The sequence below is a fragment of the Taudactylus pleione genome, unplaced genomic scaffold (genome assembly GCF_031769625.1).
Source record: "Taudactylus pleione unplaced genomic scaffold, aTauple2 ptg000103l, whole genome shotgun sequence".
Classification (NCBI taxonomy): domain Eukaryota; kingdom Metazoa; phylum Chordata; class Amphibia; order Anura; family Myobatrachidae; genus Taudactylus; species Taudactylus pleione.
Window position 1 is genome coordinate 1600001 of NW_028284505.1, and position 23835 is coordinate 1623835.

General features: G+C 45.0%; 1 protein-coding gene across 4 annotated transcripts in view; it reads right to left on the bottom strand.

The window, feature by feature from the left end:
* Nucleotides 1–23835, bottom strand: part of TNNI3K (TNNI3 interacting kinase) — an 840867-nt gene that overhangs the window by 359818 nt on the left and 457214 nt on the right. For all 4 annotated transcript variants that reach the window (XM_088470772.1, XM_088470769.1, XM_088470770.1 and 1 more), the window contains exons 19-20: nucleotides 23248–23300; nucleotides 6527–6659 (exon numbers count right to left, since the gene is read on the bottom strand). In XM_088470772.1, coding sequence (XP_088326898.1) covers nucleotides 6527–6659; nucleotides 23248–23300 — 186 coding nt within the window. The remainder of the gene's footprint in view (nucleotides 1–6526; nucleotides 6660–23247; nucleotides 23301–23835) is intronic.

The window sequence follows — 23835 nt, forward strand, 5'->3', positions numbered from 1 at the left end:
CACTTCAGCCCACAAAATGGCTGCCTGCTTGAAGTGCCTCAGCGTTGTCATTGAATTCTAGTAAAAGGATAGCAGAAGAAATTTTACTTCAGCCCACAAAATGGCTGCCTGCTTGACGTGCCTCAGCGATGTCACTGAATTCTAGTAAAAGGATAGCAGAAGAAATTTCACTTCAGCCCACAAAATGGCTGCCTGCTTGAAGTGCCGCATGCCTCCGTGATGTCACAAGCCCCTAGTGACCTGACAAGCAGTTTTCTCATGAATATTAGTCGAAGTACAAAATGGGCTGCCATCGCTGTGAGAAGGCGACGGGTGCACTCTAAAATATGAATGCGGTACAGCTGTACTTCCTCCGTCACTTTGTAGCCGCTGAGTTATATATTCTCTTTCTTCCCCTCTGATCGATAGATTTGTAAACCGAGCAATGTGACCGAGCTTGTCCTGTGATCAGATAATATTGCACTGGAACCCGCTCTCATATAAGTTCATTTGCTAATTGGTGTCATCCTTTTATCTGAGAGAAAGTGCTCTGCATGTCATCTAGGCCTTTGATCATTAAAACGTTTTCTTTCCATCACACCCTGATCTTTTTTCACAGGCGACAGCAACCCCTCCCCACCCAACCCCCACCAAGAGCTCAGCAAGATGTTTTTTTTCCCTGTCCGCCCTTTTACTTCAGCCTAAAAATTAAAAGTTTCTAAAATTAGTGAGGAAAATGGATAAAATCTGCTTCCACGTGCGTCTAACATTCCAGCCTCGGCAGCTAATTAACTGCCTATCCGGATAAAATCAATAGGTGCGTGGCTTGCAGGAGGATTTGTTTTCCCCATGCAAATTTGTCCTCAAATCCATTTTGGACGAGGGTCTGAAAGATCTCTGCGCCTCTCTACTTCGCCCTCGCGTTGAAGCTTCGACCTTTTTCTTCTCATAATAATCTCAGTTTAACAGATACATTTCCATAGACGCTGTTGTTAATCTCAAATACTTAAAATTGCAGGGAGATGGGTGAGGATGGAATATACACATCAGGCATACAAAAAAAATCAGATTGCCTCAGCCCACACTGGAGTATAGAAAAACACATCTCGAGAAGGCGGCTTCTCTGCATTACATGAGGAATCTAATTTATTAGATGCTAGGGCTGGCAAATATTGAATCAAGTATCAGTCATCCGTCAGATTAAGGAAACATTACCTAGTAAATCACAGTAACAAAAAAGGGAATAAAAATACAAAATGTATTCATGTGACTGCATCACATAATGTTATAAGAGAGGGAATCCGATATGGGGATAGGGAATGTTTATCACTTGAGGTAAAGGGCAGAGACTGGGCAATTAAGTGAATGACATAGGTATAATTAACCAAAGATATTAGCTGCTGATTAAAAATGTAGATGTCACTAGGGCCTAGTGAATTGATTGCACGCATCCTTGTGAATATTGGTTCAGGTCACAACATGGCTGCCCCCACAGTGGGTGTATGTCTCAGTGATGTCACTAGTTCCTAGTGAATTGATTGCCCACATTCTTGTGAATATTGGTTCAGGTCACAACATGGCTGCCCTCACAGTGGGTGTACGCCTCAGTGATGTCACCAGTTCCTAGTGAATTGATTGCACACATTCTAGTAAATATGTGTTCAGGTCACAACATGGCTGCCCTCACAGTGGGTGTATGCCTCAGTGATGTCACCAGTTCCTAGTGAATTGATTGCACACATTCTAGTATATATTGGTTCAGGTCACAACATGGCTGCCCTCACAGTGGGTGTATGCCTCAGTGATGTCACCAGTTCCTTGTAAATTGATTGCCCATATTCTTGTGAATATTGGTTCAGGTCACAACATGGCTGCTCCCACAGTGGGTGTATGCCTCAGTGATGTCACCAGTTCCTAGTGAATTGATTGCACACATTCTAGTATATATTGGCTCAGGTCACAACATGGCTGCCCTCACAGTGGGTGTATGCCTCAGTGATGTCACCAGTTCCTTGTAAATTGATTGCCCATATTCTTGTGAATATTGGTTCAGGTCACAACATGGCTGCCCTCACAGTGGGTGTATGCCTCAGTGATGTCACCAGTTCCTAGTAAATTGATTGCACACATTCTAGTAAATATGTGTTCAGGTCACAACATGGCTGCCCTCACAGTGGGTGTATGCCTCAGTGATGTCACCAGTTCCTAGTAAATTGATTGCACACATTCTAGTATATATTGGTTCAGGTCACAACATGGCTGCCCTCACAGTGGGTGTATGCCTCAGTGATGTCACCAGTTCCTAGTGAATTGATTGTGTGTCAGTGAGGCACCAACATGTGTGTCTAATTCAGTAATAACCTTTTTGCATTTTAAATGCTCCTCTTCAATAAATAATGCCTTCTAAAGGCTAGTAATACATCTGTGATGATAAGAATAGCATTGAATATGTTAATTTCCGGAACCGTATAAATCTTGGGCTTGTCTTTGGAAATGGGGAACAGTTTGCAACTATGGGGAGGTGAGGCAAGAAAATTGACTGGTAAGGAGGAAACACTGGCTGAATATTTGTTTGACAATCGATAAGCATTACTATAGCTTACTTGTTAAGGCTGCAACTTAGGGACACCTAACTACCATGGGCCCTTGGCAATCGTCCTGCTTAAATGCTGGTCCTGTAAAAGATAAGTTCCCCATGGGTTTCTGTATAAAGCTTATCCCCCAATATTTTAAGGAGAAGATGTACTGTATCAAGCCTTGGAGAGAGGTACAGTGTAGAAGCTGCCCAAAGCGACCAATCAGCTTCTCACTCTCATTTCAAAGACTGTGCCGGATAAACGACAGAAGCTGATTGGTTGAATTTGAGCAACTTCCCCACGTTATCTCTCAGCAAGGCTCGATACATCTCCCCCTCAGAGAGAGAGTCAGGACAGGAGGTGTGCCCATGTGACATAGGAGGTATGACCACACCCCCATGATCCTGTCTTGTGCTGAATAGCGATGGATTGCCCCTTATCCTTCCAATCACGCCGTCACTGCAGTGCACACCAATAGCAGGTGCACACAGAACCCAGGGCCTGATTCAGACCAGCTCCGTCGTGCGCATGCGCGAGACCCGGATAGCGTCAGGCAAACCGTCGCTCCGGGTGTCGTACCAAAGAGGGCATGCTGTCGATGTTGAGTGACAGCACGCCCCCTATGGTTGGCGGGCCGGGGGCGTGGCTGCCCAGACGGAGGCGTTCCCATGGGAACGCCTACCGTCTGGGGCCGGCCCCATTGACATCACAAGTGATGTCAGTGGGAGTGCTTTAGGCTCTGGTAGAGCCGAAAGCACTCTAGGGCTTGCGGCAATGAGACCCTACCACAAAGGTCTCGTCGCAAGCCCGATTGTCGCGATGGTCTTGACCATCGCGACCATCTTCCTGGCCACTCGCTATAGCTGTGGGTGGTCACCCACAGCTATGCGAGCGGCCAGGAGACCACTCTGAAAAACAAGAAGGACGGCCCTGATTCAGAGCGTCCGGTTCTGAATCAGCCCCCCTGTTCATTGCTGCTCTGCTATGCAGAGAAGCAGGCAATGGGACATAACTCCCAAATGCTGGGCGAATGGGACGGTTGGCACTAAGCCTGCAGCGTTGCGGCTTAATGCGGTTACCGCACTCTTCTGTCACTAGTTTTGGCATTGTAGTCAACAGATTTTTTTTTTTTTTATATATACATTTAACGTAAGTAAAAGTATTTTATGCTGTCTAAATAGCCGTTTATCTGCTCTTCTTATTAAACTTAAAAAAAAAAAAGGCATTTTCAAATTTGATCAGCTCTACCTCAAAAAATAAAATACCATCTGTAAATAACAGCGTGGGAGTGTGTAATTAAGTGCAGTAATTGTAGGTTAAATGTGATAAGCATATAATTATAATTGCGCACCAATCAATCCTCCATTTCTTTAAATTCAGGGATCAACATTTTTATTTTTTTTTAAGTATAAATATGCATGTAAATTTCTATAATTCCCAATACTTATACGATGTACGTCTGCATCTCTAGAGCACGCGTTCGCTGATTTACATCATTACAGACAGAACAAGATTACGGGTTAGATCAGTTTAAATAAAGTGAATTCAAGTTTGAAAACAGTTCTTGGAAATGCTCTAAAAGGAGGGTTAAATGGGAACTCTCCTCTCTTCATTAATTAGCCCTCTGACTCAGAGTCCCACTGTTACAGGACATCAGCCTACGCGTAGCATTGATTAGAGAAGCACAGACCTTCCAGCGCTGGGGGAACTCTGGCAATTTCACGTACTGTGCACATTAGGACAACGGATCGGTGTCCAGCTGACCCGCCATCCTATCTGACGATTGGCAAGTGCATACACCAGTGGTTCCCAAACTTTTTTGAACCAAGGCGCCCTAGAGTATCATGCATTGTTTTGACGGCACCCCTAAGCTAAAAGTTTGTTATTGAGAATTTCAGAAAAAAAAAAATTAAAAGCAGTAAAGTGAAGTAAATTGTGATGACCTGTCATCCTTAGAGTCAGTTATGTGGTGGTGGACAGGTTTGCACTTCTGTTTGTCCACATATTTATATTATATTGGCCATAAATAATTTGATTTGGTGCTGGACCACCAACCTGAGGCACCCCTGCAAGTGTCCCGAGGCACCCCAGTGTGCCACGACGCACAGTTTGGAAACCACTGGCATACACACTTACCAATCATCGTCCCGATATGTCATGTCTGACATCACAACTGGGCTGGCATGTGCATGTGCCCTCCTAGTTGTGATGTCAGTCACCCGCGGCCTCTGCGGGAAGTGCGCGGGCGGTCGGCTGACGGCCCAAACACACAGCACGATGAGCCGATATTTCTGCAAATATATCTGCCATCAGCTGTGCTGCACAGACGATGTGATCTGTCTGAGAACGACGTCGTTCACAGACATATCATCTGTACACACTGGCAGACGCACACACGATATAACGAACGTTCATATGAACAACTAATTTGTCGGCCAGTGAGTACCCCGGGGGGGTGCCTAACCATGTCCTCCAGGGGGTCCCAACACTTTACCCCCCCATCCTCGGGCTAAGTGTTATACTCACCCGTCAGCGGACGATCAGGATGGCGGGGGTGGGTACTCCGGCGTCGGGAATAAGATAGGCGTCGGCATTTCGACGCCTGGTAAAAGTATAACCCCCTCTCAGAGTCACTAAGATAAATAAAGAGGGGCTGATTCTTAGTTAGGAGTAAAGACAAAAACAGAAAAGAAAGTAACTCTGTACCTGGACCAAACCATGCCACACTACAGGGGGTGCAAATACAATTATTTTTCTTTGTATGCAGGCTAAATAATGCATACTACTCAACATCCTGATTTCAGTGGGACAGTCCCACTTTTTCATACACTGTCCTGCTGTCCCCCCACCTGGTCCGCAGTGTCCCGTGGGCGGAGGAATGGTTGGGGAAGCATTTGATCACTGCTGCTCTGCAAGTGACTACTGAATAGATGCCCTACGCATGCACACAGACCATAAACAGTGCTGGGAGGGGAGCCCCCCCCCCTTCCCCAGAGTGACGAAAATGGGGGACGTGCCATGAGACCACACACCTCCCCAAGGCCACGCTTCCTTTTCAGGTGCGCACGCAAGGAGTCCCGATTTCAAAAGTGCTTTTGTTGGAGGTATGAATACGGTCTGGTTTTGCATGTAGCGCACAAATGCTGGAAAGTTTTACTTTTAGACTGCAATTAAGAGCTCAGCTTGGACACGCCCCTCCGAAATCTAAGGAACTCATTCAGAGTCGGTTGTGAGCAACCGACTCAATGTTGCCCCACAGCGCATGCGCACGACGGAGCCGGCTCCGTCGTGCGCATGCACGAGACCCGGCTAACGACGGGTGCTCCGTCATTAGGCGTCTCGTAGCAGACGGGGCGAGCTGTCGATGTTGAGTGACAGCTCACCCCGTTTGCTGGGCAGGCCGGGGGCGTGCCCGGCCAAACTGAGGCGTTCCAGTCGGAACGCTTGCCATTTGGGGGCGGGAAGCTCCCTGGGGCTTACGAGTGCCCAGACCCTACCCTAGGGTCTGGACGTAAGCCCCGATGGTCACGATGGTCTTGACCATCGCGACTATCACCCATGTCGGTCGTTAGAGCTGTAGGTGTTAACCCACAGCTTAACGATCGACAAGGAGGTGGCCGTTCAGGATGCAAGCGGCCGCCCTGATTCAGAGTGACCGCTTGCATCTAACGACAGCCTCTGAATGAGGCCCTAAATCTCTCTGCATTCTATCCATCTGCCACGCCTCCAGCGCAGCATGGTTTTCCCATCTCAGAATCAGCCCCAGAATCTGAATGTGTCCTTACACACACAGATCTATTGTCCAATCTACCTACTTACAGTTCACACATTTTTAAAGTTGGGCAATCAGAACAAAGCCTCCTTCATTGTCATGGCAGCCCCCACATAACAACAGACTAACGTCAGTATAAAACAACCCTTTATCACCAACAACTGTTTGGAGGCACATTTCAAATTGAATTACATTGTACCTGGTTTGAGGTGAGCAAAAGGGATTTCTCCAGTAAGTAGTTCCCAAAGGCACAAGGCGTAGCTGAAAACGTCAGCTTTAATGGTATACCGCGTGGACTGGCTGAAGACTTCCGGCGCCATCCATCGAAGGTTCTAAAATACAAACAAGTGTTACAGCAACTAGAGAATAAACATGTTCTTCTGCAGGAAAGACACTGGGCAAGATGACAATCTTACTTTGTAAATGACATATTTCCAGACATTTACTACTGGAAATCTTTACTCCAGAAATCGTAACCAAGCCAAACTATTGTTGCCTCACAGTTATCAGGATCAACAAGAGCAAAAGATAAAGGGCCTGATTCAGAGCCGGACGCAATTAGCGCTCGCTCGTCCAGAAAACAGGGGTGGCTATTCTAATGAAACGTTCGCTCTTTGCGGTCTGTTCACGCCTCTAGGTCTGAACGAGCGAACAAAACTTGCGGTCGTTTTTTGGGAAACTACGCCCCCTGGCCGCTCGCATCCTACGTCATGTCCGCTATTTATTAGATTAATCGAGTACATCGACCAGGGTATGAGCTGCTCGCTATTCTTGTGGTTGGTTTTTGCTACCACAATTTTGCGAGCAGTTCTGGCTATAAAATAACCCAGTGACGTGGTCAATGACGCTGCTGTTTTAAATATGCACACCCATAAAACGCCCGTTTTGACCTTTAAGCACGCCTGCGATCGGATCTCCACTCCCCGTTTTCAAGCACCTTCCCCTGTTACCACCCACATACGCCTCATTCTGTCACTCAAATTATCAGGCATTCGCTATTTTGCGAGCACATGAATTTCGACCGCACTGACTGGTTCGCGCATACGTATAACGATCCGTACGCATGCGCAGTTAGGCAAACATCGCTCGGAGCGAACGAGCGGCCGCTTACGAGTGGCTCTGAATCAGGCCCAAAGTTGTTTAGAAGAACTCAGCTACGTCAGAGTAAGTAATTGTGCTGCAAATTATTTATATTTACGTACAAGCTATAATGGAGAGGAAGGCAAAGGTAACATCTCATGCAGTCCTGCTCCCCTCCAGCATGATAAGGATTTTCATACCACTAAAAACATTCTTGTAGCTTAATTGGCTTCTAACAAAAAAAAAAATAAACCTAGCGAATGCGGTAGAGAAAGTAGATTGCAAGCTCCACAGGGTCAGGGACTGATTATATGAATGAATTAAATATTCTCTGGAAAATGCTGCGTAATATGTGAGCACTATATATATATAACTAGTAATAAAATAATAACTATTTCACCTCCGGGACACTTGTGGGTAAAACTTCCATGACCTTCCCCTTCAATGTAATCAGCACAAGTGGCCGCTATGAGTCTATGCTCTAAACCAGCAGTGTCCAATACATGTCAGTATTTTCATTAAAGAGAACACTGGGGACGAGGAGGAGAGAGAGCCAAGGCTCTTTTATTGTGCATCACGGCTTTCATTTGCCCATATAGCAGTGGTCGGGGAACAGGGGTAAATTACCCCACATGGGGTAAAAATAAAATTCCTGGGGGTAATGGATGGACAGCCATATAATATAGAATGATTCATATGCATGCCCGGCTGTGCCGCAGGGAGGCTCTAAGCCGGACGCCCGCTGAGATGTTATTACCAGCGGGCGCCCGGCTCCTTCCCTGCAGCGCCGCGTTAGCCGGAGGCTGGAGTTCTGCTATGAACTCCAGCTTCCGCCTCTCTCCATGCGCACTATGGGAGAGATGTCATGATGTACCCCCATATAGTGCCCACTACAGGGGCACTATATGGGGTACTACTACAGGGGCATTATATGGGGGTACTACTACAGGGGCATTATATGGGGGCACTACTACAGGGGCATTATATGGGGCACTACTACAGGGGCACTATATGGGGGCACTACTACAGGGGCATTATATGGGGGTACTACTACAGGGGCATTATATGGGGGCACTACTACAGGGGCATTATATAGGGGCACTACTATATGATTTCCTTCCTTTCAAATCAAGGGGGTAACGTCGGCGTATCTAAATATATCTTGGGGTAAAAGGTAAAAAAGTTCCCTGACCCCTGCCATATGGGGAAGATATAAGGAAAGGGGACATTTACCCCATAGGAAGAGGCTGACAATTTTTAATTGTTTAGTTTACTTTGGAAAGTAGAGCAAACGTATTGCTGAGGAGATCTATACCACAGTTGAGGTGTAATGTAGCCGTGAATGCCAGGTACTTGCTCTGAAAGCATAACAATATTTGTGTGTACTGATCGCTCTATGGGCGGGATGCAGCAATGTGAGAAATGCCATTTACGGGGGTCTGACTGCATTTCTCATATGCACCAAGCACCGGAATGCATCGGGATGCAATAGGTAACGCCCTATAGGAGCCTATGGGCTTCATATCGGAGAGTGATATGAGAGGGATCCAATCGGATCCCTCCTATCACCCTCGCGGTGCATGAGGACGCCAGAGGGACTTCTGGGTCCTTTGTGCTCTCCTTCATGCATACAGGTGTAATTAATGTCGCCATGTATGCGAAGGGTGGCGGGGTTCATTGTATCCTGAATGCGATGCATCATGCATCCCGCCCTGTAAGAGGTAAATCATTCTGGGACACCTTCTCTAAACTTGGTGTATTATTACCCAATTTTCCATACACATCTAACCTCCATGGGCGAAGGAAGGAGACAAAGGGACCACCCTGAGGAATAGCTGCCCAGACTACCGTGACTGCTCACACAGGAAACCGATGCCAGGTTTTGAGTACCAAACCCTGTAATTTCCCTGCAACATGGTTAAAACCCAAAGCCCTCTTCACTAAGGGCCAGATTCAGAGACGTACGCTAACCCAATGGTTAAGTCACATATCCGATTGATAGTAGACTGCGCATTCACAAGATTGTGTACTGTGGCTGTGCTGCAATCCATCTACGAGTCCTGATTGACAGACTGTGGTGTTTGGGAGTGGAGCGGGGGCGTTCCTGTTCCCGGAGACGGGGTGGTGTCACCCCCATTTTCTGTGAGGGACGAGGCCAGGGTCTGTGTTAGTGTTAGGGGTGTGCACCGGCCACTTTTCGTGTTTTGTGTTTTGGTTTTGGATCTGGATCTTTCTTCGTGTTTTGGATCTGGATTGGTTTTGCCAAAACCACCCTTCCGTGTTTTGGGTTCTGGGTTTTGTGTTTTGGATCTGTATTTTTTTGAAAAAAAGCATAAAAACATCTAAAATCACAGAATTTGTAGGTTTTTCTGCTCCTATGCTATTATTAACCTCAATAACCTTAATTTCCACTCATTTCCAGTCTATTCTGAACACCTCACACCTCACAATAGTGTTTTTATGTCCAAAAGGTTGCACCGAGGTAGCTGGATGACTATGCTAAGCGACACGAGTGGGCGGCACAAACACGTGACCCATCTAGGCGTGAAACTGCAGTGGCAGACAGGATGGCAGTTTGAAAAACTAGGCCCCAAACTGTACATAATGCAAAGAAAAAAAAGAGGTGCAAGATGGAATTGTCCTTGGGCCCTCCCACCCACCCTTATGTTGTATAAACAGGACATGCACACTTTAACAAACCAATCATTTCAGCGCCAGGGTCTGCCACACAACTGTGGCTGAAATAATTGGTTCGTTTGGGCCCCCACAAAACAAGCTGGCAATTAATCTGTCCCTGCACAAACTGGCTCTACGGAGGCAAGATATCATCCTCATCCTCCTCATCCACCGATTCCTCACCCTCTTCAGTGTGTACATCCTCATCCTCACAGAGTATTAATTCGTCCCTGCTGGAACCACAGGTCCCTCTGTACGTTCTGGAGGCTGGTCTCCCTGGAAGAGTTGATAATTCATTTTATGAACATCATCTTCACCACATTTTGTGGAAGCAACCTCCTACGCCTTTCGCTGACAAGGTTCCCGGCTGCACTAAACACTCTTTCGGAGTACACACTGGAGGGGGGGCAACTCAGGTAAAATAGAGCCAGTTTGTACAGGGACCTCCAAATTGCTTCTTTTTCCTGCCAGTACAGGTACGGACTGTCTGACATGCCTACTTGGATGCTGTCACCGATGTAATCCTTTAACAAACAGACGCACGCTTGTCGCTGCTGCTTTGAGGATGCAAGTGCGGCTACAGCCCACACAATTCACAAAGACAGAAAAAAGAAGAAGAATATTTTTATTGTTTGTGTAGCACATTTTGAGGGTGTCACCACCCTTTAACAGACAGACGCACGCTTGTCTCTGCTGCTTTGAGGATGCAAGTGCGGCTACATCGCACACAAGACACAAACACATTAAAAAAAATTTTTTCTTTTTTGGAGCACTTTGAGAGTTACAACACCCTTTAACAGACAGACGCACGCTTGTCGCTGCTGCTTTGAGGATGCAAGTGCGGCTACAGCCCACACAATTCACAAAGACAGAAAAAAAAAGAACAATATTTTAATTGTTTGTGTAGCACACTTTGAGGGTGTCACCACCCTTTAACAGACAGACGCACGCTTGTCGCTGCTGCTTTAAGGATGCAGGTGCGGCTACAGCCCACACATTTCACAAAGACAGAAAAAAAAAGAACAATATTTTAATTGTTTGTGTAGCACACTTTGAGGGTGTCACCACCCTTTAACAGACAGACGCACGCTTGTCGCTGCTGCTTTGAGGATGCTGGTGGAATCTAGACGGGATTTGGAACCGAGGACACACTACCTCCATCAATTGTCTAAATCCCACTGCACTAATGGCGGATACCGGACGCACGTCTAACACCAACATAGCAGTCAAGGCCTCAGTTATACGTTTTGCTTCAGGATGACTGCTGTCGTACTTCATCCTCATCGCTAGGGACTGTTGGAGGGTCAATTGTTTAGTAAAAGTAGTGATGTTCCTACTTCCTCTCTGGGATGATGAACAACTCCCAGCAGCAGCAACAGCACTAGGAGGAAGTGGTTCTTGATCTTTCCCTATTTTATTTTTATCGGAGAAAGTTTGGTCCTCCATTTATGTTATATTGATATATACGTGCGGCTAAAGCGCACACAAACACAGAAAATATTTTTTTATTTTTGCTGGAGAGTAGTGCACTTTGTGGGTTACACCACCCTTTAAGAAATGAGCGAGCCGGCTCTTTACTTATGGGACACAGGCGCACGCTTGGCGCTGCTCCTTTGTTGATGCACGTGCAGCCACAGTGCACACAAGTCACAAACACAGAAAATATATATTTTTTTGTTTTGGAGTGTACTTTTGGGGGTTACAGCACCCTTAACGGTCAAGCCAGCCGGCCCTTTACTTATGACACAGGCGCATGCTTGGCACTACTTTGTTGATGCACGTGCGGCTACTGCGCACACAATTCACAAACACAGAAAATTATTTTTTTTTGGTTTGGACTGGAGTGTACTTTCGGGGGTTACAGCACCCTTTAACGGTCAAGCCAGCTGGCCCTTTACTTATGACACAGGCGCACGCTTGGCACTACTTTGTTGATGCACGTGCAGCTACTGCGCACACAATTCACAAACACAGAAAATATTTTTTTTTTGGATTGGACTGGAGTGTACTTTGGGGGTTACAGCACCCTTTAACGGTCAAGCCAGCCGGCCCTTTACTTATGACACAGGCGCACGCTTGGCACTACTTTGTTGATGCACGTGCGGCTACTGCGCACACAATTCACAAACACAGAAAATAATTTTTTTTTTGGTTTGGACTGGAGTGTACTTTCGGGGGTTACAGCACCCTTAACGGTCAAGCCAGCCGGCCCTTTACTTATGACACAGGCGCACGCTTGGCACTACTTTGTTGATGCACGTGCGGCTACTGCGCACACAATTCACAAACACAGAAAATAATTTTTTTTTGGTTTGGACTGGAGTGTACTTTGGGGGTTACAGCACCCTTTAACGGTCAAGCCAGCCGGCCCTTTACTTATGACACAGGCGCACGCTTGGCAATACTTTGTTGATGCACGTGCGCTACTGCGCACACAATTCACAAACAGAAAATAATTTTTTTTTTGGTTTGGACTGGAGTGTACTTTGGGGGTTACAGCACCCTTTAACGGTCAAGCCAGCCGGCCCTTTACTTAAGACACAGGTGCACGCTTGGCACTACTTTGTTGATGCACGTGCGGCTACTGCGCACACAATTCACAAACACAGAAAATAATTTTTTTTTTGGTTTGGACTGGAGTGTACTTTCGGGGGTTACAGCACCCTTAACGGTCAAGCCAGCCGGCCTTTTACTTATGACACAGGCGCACGCTTGGCACTACTTTGTTGATGCACGTGCGGCTACTGCGCACACAATTCACAAACACAGAAAATATTTTTTTTTGGTTTGGACTGGAGTGTACTTTCGGGGGTTACAGCACCCTTTAATGGTCAAGCCAGCCGGCCCTTTACTTATGACACAGGCGCACGCTTGGCACTACTTTGTTGATGCACGTGCAGCTACTGCGCACACAATTCACAAACACAGAAATTTTTTTTTTTTTTGGTTTGGACTGGAGTGTACTTTGGGGGTTACAGCACCCTTTAACGGTCAAGCCAGCCGGCCCTTTACTTATGACACAGGCGTACGCTTGGCACTACTTTGTTGATGCACGTGCGGCTACTGCGCACACAATTCACAAACACAGAAAATATATTATTTTTTTAGCACTTGGGGGGAGCACCCCTGATGGACAGAGCACCCCCTGGACAACACTACAGCACCCCTTTAGGACTGGGACACTGCACAGGACTTTGGAGTGGACACAGACCCTATGGAGAACTGACTGCACAACACAGTCCAGCCAGCCCCTATGGACTTTGAAGTAGTGGACACAGCCCCTATTAACAACAGCAGCACAGCACAACACAGCCAGCCCCTATGGACTTTGAAGTAGTGGACAACAGCAGCACTACACTACACTACACTACACAGCCCTAACTCCCACCCTCCCTCTTCACTGTCCACAGCCGAGTGAGAAAATGGCGCCGACGCGGGTACCTTATATAGGATCCAAAACCCGCGAGACTCGGAAGGCGGGATGATGACGTTTTGCCTCGATTTCAGATCCGAGTCAGGCGGGAAAAGTCGAGCCTGACTCGGATCGGACTCGGATCGGGGGGGCTCGGGGGGGGTTCGGATTTCAGAATTCCGAACCCGCTCACCCCTAGTTAGTGTATGCAGATTTCCTGGCCTCATCAGCTGCCAGGACCCGGACAGGCTGCGGTAAGCTTCCGCATCGGTCACAATGGTGGATCCCAGTCTGCGACTTTGGTCACAGCAAGGAGGTGTCTGTTTCCTAAAGACACCTCCTGCTGCAGTCGCACTTTAAATGGATGGCTTTGCAATTCCGTCCATCTCTCAATCAGGCCCTTAGTCAGTAGTAATCTCAGGCCATTGCCCTATTGTTAGAATTTCCTTTTCGCCCAGCCTTACGGAGAAAACTCAGTCAGAAGCCCAGCATGAATGTGGGTAGAGAACTTGTTCCTTTGCTAGTAACTAGGGATGTGCAGGCTCGGATAGGTTTGAGTTTGCAGGCCGAGTTCGGATTTTTCCCTCCAAAAAACGGGACTCAGAAAGAGGCAAAACGTCATCTTGCATGGACAAAAGTGTGGGCTGTGACGTTTTGTTCTTAAATGTAAAAGTTTTAGAGATAGATTTTTTTTTTCTACTAAGGATATCAGGAGCAAAATCTACATATATAGAAAAATCTATATAAATATATCCTCTGCGCTAATTTTTTATTGAACAATTTATATACCATTAATTAGTTGTTGTGGTTCATCTGCCACTTCACATTTTTGTGGTTTATTTTTAATTAGCGCAGAGGATATATATATATAGATTTTTCTATATATGTAGATTTTGTTCCTGTGTTTCCAATTAGGGTGAGTTTATTCACAGACTCACCCAATCTTCTGCAGCTGAGGTTTTTATTCAAATTTAAGTTTATATATATATTTATTTTTAATATCAAGCGCCGGAGTAATTTTTTCATTTTGTTGTACTAAGGATATCAGTCTAGACAAAATTACCTCCTAAACTGTACAAGGGTAACAGGAATAAGACTGAAAGAATTGCACCACTGATTTATTCGATCACCTGTCTCCTGAATTTGGTGCATACCCCACTACAGAACCCCACCCCCCCCATGATGTAGCATTATTAGTGATGTTTCAGCAGATGCACACGGTTAGGACCATCATACACGTTGCCCTTTCTTGCAAAGTAGGATTTGAGGTCATTTTGTCAAGGATCATTCATCTCCATAAGTGGGCATGTCCTCAGAACAACCTGATCGGCAAGAAGCATGGAAACACACAAGACCTCTCATCTTTCATTCGGGAAGCGAACTGGACTTGAGCCAAAATACAGCTGGCACCAAGATGAAGCCATGGGAGGCAGGTGTAGTACATAGTCTGCGTGCCGCACCATCATACATTTTACCCCCTCAGTTTGTGGAGGGCCTGGTAACTACATTTCAAGAGTTCAGTATTCAGAGGACAGTTAATACTTGCTACATACAGTAACGCTCAATAGGCACATTTTTGAATACTGTAGCAGACAATCTGCATGGGTCGGATCACTGTCGGCCATATCTGTAAACGCTCTCAGAAACTGACCGCTGTCGGCTGCGTGTTCGGTCACCTACTCACTCCAGCCATGGGACGCAATCCCGGATTTGCCGATTTGGACGTTGAAGTGCCATATGGTAGGATGGGCCCAATGGCTTCGCTATGAATCTTTTTCTAAATGCACTCTTTCATATTGCGTGAATATACACTTTGCAGACGCCAGTCTACTTCTTATAAGACATGCTGTGCTGTCATTGCTATTTTGAATGTAATCTGAAGACCTGTTTTCTTCTCAACAGAGGAAGTAAGGCTCTCGACTAAACAATGTTTCTACTTAGCTGGCAGTTGTATCTGAAAATCTGCAGCTTATTGGGCCAAACGCGGGATTGCATAGATTAAAATCCCAATGAAATGCTCCATTATTAACAACCTTCTTCCTTATAGTTATTCATGTGATTGTCATTAGGTTCCACTAGTAATTGTAACTTTGTATCCCAGCAGTTGCCGTGGCAACAGACTACAATGCTGTTTGGCTCCTGGATAGAAGGAGATTTGTCTAACAAGCAGGATGTGAAATGCCACACTGACAAAACCGCCTAACACCAGGCTTATAGCTTGTGTTGTTGTGCTGCCGAATTCATCAAATGTGTTTGAACTTAAATACATTTAACGGCAGACTCAGACCATGACCCAACACGTAAGGGGATTATATACATTTGTGGTGGTTTTCTAGGAAAAATATATTCTGCTGCATTAATAAACCGGAGGGCTATGTGGCCACAGTGCTGGAGTTATCTTATGTCATTTTGCCGATGAAAAACAAAATCAGCTTTTATTCAGCAGTGTTTAGTAGAACGTTCCTGCATTGTTGCAACAAAGTTGTATTACAAACATCACTCATGGATATCTATTCTAGAATGTAAGGATGACAGAGGTAACAGGGGTACTTAGGGCACAGACAAACCTCTTTTAAAAGAGGTTCTGCGCTCCCTGCTATTGAAATAATACCGGGAGGGGGGCGGCAAAGAACACAAGAGGGGTCCAGCTAGGGATGACCATCAAATGATCCCCATCGACAGTGTTGGCCTGGACCATGAAGGACCCACCAGGAAATGTAGTGGTAGGGGCCCAAGTTTTAGGGGTGTGGCGAGCCACAACAGAGGAACTTGACCATCCTTTAGAGAGGACATATAAAGAACATGGTTTATAAAGGAGGGTCAGGGGTGTGTCAGGAGCATAGACTTTGATAGACAGGAGGGCTAATCTTGGTGTAATTTCCATAGAAATAAACTAAGCACCCAAGTTTATCCATGATCCTGCTCCACATCTTGCTGACACCTAAAGGAGGGGTTGGGATGCTCAGGTAGTGGGGCCCACTGGGGATTATCCCTGTAGACCTGTGAGCCAGTCCGACTATGCCCATCGATACTTCACATGGATGGCAGAAAACCATAGATAGTGTCCTTCATATGGTTTGAACCATCACTGTGCACCACTTCTGTGGCTCATGTAAATGTAGCTAGCCAATCAAGGAAATGGGTGGGGCTAAGTGGCGCAAAGAGCGTGGCGGCACCAAGAGCTGTGCACCACTGAAAAACCCCCGCCACATCTCTGCCAGCGATGGCAGGGAAACTTCGGAACTCCCGCTATCAATGGCAAAACTGTTGATCATCGGATGCAAACCAACCATCGACGGTCGACGGCCATCCCTAGGGCTAGCTGTTTGGGATACGTACAGATAAGAAAGGTGGATTCTTGCACTCACTAGGTGGTTGTGAAGGGTGAGTTTATTGCAGCCAAGTGAGTGTTTCATGGGAGAAGATAAATGTATTCTGTTGTAGTCACAGCAGTGTAACAATTGCGGAAGAAGGATCAAAAAGAACATGACACTAAATTAAATTGAAAATGTATTTAGTTGTAGACCAGCGCAGTGTACAGCTTGCAGTAAGCTGTGAGATTAGTGTTTGGCTGGAGCTGTGTATAAAGCAGAGTTGCAGGTAGCAGGGAGAGAAGATTCAGGAGCGATGAGTAATTTCACACAGTCCTCCCTATAGATCTGAGATCTGATTATTAACACAAAGGAGGACAGAGGGGGGGAGGGGTAAAGATCTGGGTTATGTATTTTCTTTTTTAAACAAAAGAAAAAAGGTTCACACTCATTCATTAATAATATATGTACAGACGTGTCCTGCTACATCCTTACCGCCAATGCGGCAAATGTGCGCACGCATCACGCCTTGCAACTTGCTGTGCACGCGTACGATACGGTATGCCGGGCCACGGCAGCATTCGCACCATGCAATCTTGTGGATCTTGGGATCGCACAAGATGCATTTGCCCATTCGCAGGTTTCGCGACTCGCGGCATCAGTGCCACGGCAAGTCGCAGCAGCGGCAAAGATGTAACAGAACACATCTTATTCATATACACGATTATTTAATCACAAACATTATCGTACATCTCATTTAACAATCACAACTGAAAACATAATTTCTGAAATCAGCAATCTCGATAATAATAACTGAGGGTACTCTTTTCCGTCTCCGTCATGTCCAGTGAGAGCCGGGGCAGACCACCAGGAGAGGAGAGGCCGGCATTGGTAGTATAACAGGGAAGGATCGGAACGGGGGGCAGAGCAGAGGGCAGGAATGGACCCAGACCTGGTGTAAGACAGGTGCAAAACTACTACTTATATTTGAAGCATATCAGCTGCGCTCATAAATAATCACATAGGTAAGCACGATAAATTTGTATCACAGAGCTATAATAAGTATTAAGTACAAACAATAAAAAAGTAGCAGTTACTATGGGACTTAGACCATGATTCAGTGCTGGACGCTCTTTGTAAGAGCTCGCTCTGAATCAGGACGGCCGGTTTTTTGGGGGGGGCCGACCTCCAGGCCGCTCGCCAAGCTGTGGGTGACCACCCACAGCTTTAGAGGGCGGTCAGGTGAAAATCGGGTGCCGCTCCCAGACCCTTGGAAAGGCAGGCAAGCCTCCCGTTCGCACCGACCCATCCACCCCCACCACCCCCGCGATTACTATAAAAACCCCACAGCGGAGGGGGGGGCGGTGACGCGATTCACGCTGAATCGCATCATCGTGGCCCCCTTCTTCACAATGCCGAAAATTTCAGCATTGTGTTGAGGGGGTGGGGCCAAAATAATGCGATTTCATGTCCACTCCCCCCACCCCATCCCCATTGCTGGGGATCGTATCCCTGGCCACGCCCCCTCTGCTTGTCCGACCGGTCTGCTTAGGGCGTGATTCAGAGGTGGTCACTAATGCTGCTGCACCAGCCCTACGGAGGTACAAAATGTTTATCTGAACATGGCCGCCGAAATCAGCGCAGCTACGAAAAAGAGCCGCAGTCGCTGACCGCGACACTCCCGCGCGTGGCTAGCCACCTGCCTGTGACTACCCAGGAACGCCCACTGACATTGTGTCTCTCTCTGCGTCTAAATTTATGCTGCAGCTAACCATCGGGGCGCACGTGCATTATGACTCGGAGACTGAAAACATCGTCCACTAGTCTGACTGACGTCGATCTCTGAATCAGGCCCATTGGGACTTAGGAAAGCAAAGTCAATAGATAAAGTTTCTCTTGCTCCTATAAAGTCTATGGGGTATATTCACTAAGGTGTGGTTTTAGAAGTGGAGTTGTTGCCCATAGCAACCAATTAGATTAGAGCTATTAATTTTTAGAAGGTGCTAGATTACATGATAAGTAGAATCTGATTGGTTGCTATGGAGAACATCTCCACTCCTGAGAACCTGCACTCTAGTAAATATACTCCCTAGGTGTTTGGACTAAATGCATCAGCGGACGATCGTGATCATATTGACCAAGGCCGTGGCTGATTACCGGAGTATTTAATTATTTTAATCTGATTTAAATTTTATTTATTTCTCCTTTGTTAAAAAAAAAACGGCATTGTTTCTGTTAATGTCCCAACATCCAGCGTGGTCATATTCAGCAATTTGTGTTCCAAATTTTTAAGGTCTAGCATTAGGTTATAGTCAGCAGCAGGCGGAATAGCGCCCAATTTCTTATTTTTATTTAAATAAGGTTTATTACATATTGGTGAATGGCAGAAATATCAAAATCAGCCAGTGTATTATACAGGACAGTGATTTAAGTGCAGTTTATATTGTTTAGTCCAGTGGTTCTCACACTCGATCCTCAGGACCCCACACAGTTCACGTTTTACAGGTCACCCAGCAGGTGCACAGGTGTATTCATTACTCACAGACACGTTTTAAAAAGATCCACAAGTGGAGCTAAATATGAGCCTATTTCACTACTGATTGCAACTGCGATTACACACCCAAGTCTCACTGCGATAGTATGCTAATCCATTGCGATCGCTATGCTGTCGCAGCATAACATAAGGACGCCCACTTTACCTTACACACATCCGTCATGTTTAGCAAGACTGCGAAACCATCGGTAACAGTGAGTACCATCGCAGCCTCATGCACACTTGCACAAGCTCTGACCTTACTCAGGAATTGCTAACCTCATTGTACGCTATGAGTACTCAGGCTGTGCAGGGCATCTCAGTGGATAATTTATGCATGCCCATGCAATGGCGTTCAAATGCACTGGCACGACTAAGTTTTCCCGGCCACCCCACCGTCACCTCCCACAAACTGCACTTCCTGTCACTCTACGATGGGTCTGTGTAGTCACTGTGATTGCAGTCCCGATCGCAGTGGCCGGTTCTCATACGCATCCCCAGTACACAATAATCGGCCAATTGCGTGCGCAATCGAAGTTGCGATCAGTGGTGAATCAGGCTCTATCCCACTTGTGATTCTGTGAGGAGACCTACAAAACATGCACTGCTAGGTCCTGAGGATCGAGTTTGAGAACCTGTGGTTTAGTCTATAAAATTTGAGTAGCCAGGGCTGCGGCCTACGCTCAGACTGTAGCAAGGGCCAAATTTAGATCTTGTTCTGTTACCACGAATTAGCAAAGGTGTCTAACTTAGATACACTGCCCATCACCTCATGCAGCAGGTTGTCACAGTAATAAATGGGCATCAGACATAGGCGTGCGCCCGTACACCCACAACCACTACCTATAGCACCTCCTCAGCTTCGTCCCAGGGAAAAGGCAGCTTCTTTCTGAATGCAAGGTGGTCTATGTGCAACTGGTGCATCCTAATACAGCAGTTTCACATCGACCATCTTGGATTGAAAATGAGGCTGCCTCCTCAATGGGACATCAACATTGGAGAAGAGACAATGGCAGGGAGCTTCACCCGTGCCAGGTAAGTGATATATGTTCTGGGGGAGGGAGTTGGCAGAGTGGGTACTGTATGTCTAACGTTCATTTGTTTGTCAGGAGTTAATCAACCTACCAATATGTTTTTGGAGTGTGAAAGAAAACCGGGGCACCAGAAGGAAACCCATGCAAACATGGGAAGAACATATAAACCCCAAACAAATAGTGCCTTTGTCAGGAATTGAGATCATGACCTCAGGGCTGTGGGGCAGTAATGCTAACCACATTGCATGGACCTTTTACTATAATACTCTGGAGGGATTAGAAAAAGTCGGAGATACTCTTTAAATTCTGTTGTCTAAGATCAAAACTGCTCTACAGTTACTGAAAGGTTGTGTTGCCTTCAGCCGCACAAAGCAGGTAGTGCAGCTTCCGCAAAATGATACTCTCAGGTCCCTCATATCCCTCAGCTAAGGTCACTAGTATGTTCTCTATTGCATAAATGTCACTATAATGCTCTCAGTATTGTACACAAGTCACTAGCATGCCCTGTGTATTGTTTGTGGTCATTGTATGCATTCTGTATTGTATATCTATCTCTGTAGTGTTCTGTGTATTGTATATCCATCTCTAGAATGATCTGTGTATTGTATAAAGGTTACTGTAATGCCCTGTGTATTGTATACAGGTCACTATAATGCTCTTTCTAATGCATAATGGTCACTATGATGCTCTCTGTATCGCATGGAGGTCACCAAAATAGATTCTAGTACAGGTTGAGTCTCCCATATCCAAAATGCTTGGAACCAGGGGCATTTTGGATAATGGAATATTCCGTATTTTGGAATATTTGCATATCATAATGAAATATCTTGGGAATGGGACCCCAATATATACACACAGAATGCATTTATGTGCTATATACACCTTATACACACAGCCTGCAGGTAATTTTATACAATATTTTCAATAATTTTGTGGCTCAAGCAAAGTTTGTGTACAGAAATGAAATTAATTTATGTTTCATATACACCTTATACACACAGCGTGAAGGTAATTTTATACATTTTTAATAATTTGTGCCTTAGACAAAGTTTGTGTACATTGAACCATCAAAAATCAAAGGTTTCATTATCTCAGTCATGCCTAAATAATTCTGTATTTCGGAATATTTGGATATGGGATACTCAACCCGTTTATCCATGCTTGAGCACAGGTGACTTAATTAGTACCTCAGTCAATTTGATTTCATAATCTCAAGCATGGATAGTCTTAAAACCTAGACTGTAATGGCGGAGTATGGGAACCTCTGTGTTAGACAATCCAAGCCTGCTGTGTTTTTGTCAAGCCTATTTTCCCATTACAGTGTGCCCGTGGAGAAGCCCGGGCCACATGCCTGCGTTTTCCTCCCTGGCAATACGTTTTCAGGCAGTCCCTGGCAGCAATCGTCAGAATCGTTTTTGGAGAATGAATGTTTTGGAGAACAATGTTTTGTTCAGTTCCATTCTATATTTAGAGTATGGGAGCAGTCCCACATATGAACTGATAACTTTCCAGAGAGTATGTTTACACTTGTTTTTAATGCTACCATGGGGCCTATTCATCAACACAAAAATAAAGTTTTTAAGGACATTTTCCTTAATTACCATTATTTTAGTATTCATCAATAGACTTAACACAGGAGATATCACTGATATCTCCTGTTTAAGTCCACCTGCGTTAATTTGCACACTCCCAGTACATTAGTACATTAGTGTGGGGATCTGGAAATTAGGCTATTCATCAAATTCCAAAAATTATATATTTTCGGAATTTGATGCTATCCGCCACTCTCAGGTGGTGTATAGCGGGTTACACTAACCTGCTGTCAGCTGGGCAGGTCCTCTGCCGCCTCCCACTGTCACTCTGGTCGCTTCTCTGGTTCCGTCTGCTGTGCTGACACTGTGTTCTCTTTTTTTTTTCTAAACTTTACTGTGTTCTGTCGGGAGAACACAGTGTCAGCACAGCAGATGCAGACGGAGCCGGAGGTGGCTGCAGCGGCCAGGTAGGTGGAGGACAGGGGGGAGGTGAGCAGAGGGGGGAGGTGGGAACATAATTACCGCAGCTGTAGGCAGTGCTGCGCATGCGCTGCTTTTACGGTTGTAGCAGCGCATGCGCAGCACTGATTACTGCTGCGGTAAGTTAGTGTAGAGAGGGAAAAGTATCTATTTTTCAAAAAGCTGTCATCGCAAAAATGACAGCTTTTCGGAATAGATACTTATGAGGAGTGATGAATTCCTCGGGCAATTAGGTAGAACTCCATGCGAGTTCTAAACCTAATTACCTCCAGAGAATTTTATGTGTTAATGAATAGGCCCCCCATATCTGGTTTGAAATTTTTAACTTTTTTATTTTTTTAACTTTTAATTTATCTTTCTGTAATCCTTGCGTGTCTGTTTTGTGCGTTTTCAAAAAGCTAAAATAAATTAAAAAAATAAAGCATAAAAAATAAAATTTTAAAAGTTGTTTACATTGTTTCTTTATTAAAGCAGTTGTGGTTCCCTGCCAAAAAGCATTTAGTACAACGCACTTGTTTATTTTATCTTTTTTTTTTACATTATCTACTAAAAAAACAAATTTGGAACACATTCAACATGAAAGCCACTTTCATTATGGAGAATATTTTTTCTTTTTTTTAACTTTTATACTACTATATAAAAATAGCTTTGTTCTTGGTGTAATTCTAACTATCACATACTTTTCCAAATTAGCATATATTTGAACTACTGTACATTACTTAAATAGGAAATGGGCTTTAAAAACAGTGCACACACGTTTATTGCATGTCTAGTTGATTTTCATTTGCAATTTACTTAATTTTGGGGAATTGTTACAAAATACCCCAATATTGTTATTTAAACAACAAAAAGTTGAACAAACCCCAGGCTGCTTCGTCATGTTGTCCTCATCCATTGACTGAAGAAATCGAGATTCTGAAATAAAATAAAAAAATACAAAAAACAATGTTTTGGGGATTTTTTTTCTCTTTTTTTTTTTTTAAGCCTGAGATCTGTATCAAAAACTATTTTAGGAAAATAAATGAAAAGTCACTGAAGCGTTTTCAATGGTTACGCACTCATATTTCATCCATTTCACCGATATGAAAAGAAATGTCGAATGTTCACGTTGAGAGCAGAATGGACTTGACATTTTTTCACAAGAAAGGTCACGTTTTATGTTTACATATATCCAAAGTTAAAGTCAACAAGTGTAGGTTATAAGTGTCGCAGAGAAAGGTCTGGATTGGTCAATTTGATAAACAAACATTGGCTAATCTCCTATATAAATGTCACTAGTATTAAAAAAACGGTGTAAGGTGATAACATAAATACATTTCTTCAATCATGCCTTAAAATGAGGCCGGTCAAGAATATACAACTTCAATTTGTTTTGTATAAAATATACATTTGATAAATAATTGTGCAATTCGCTCACTTAATAATACATTGCTGGATAGTGGGCTGTACT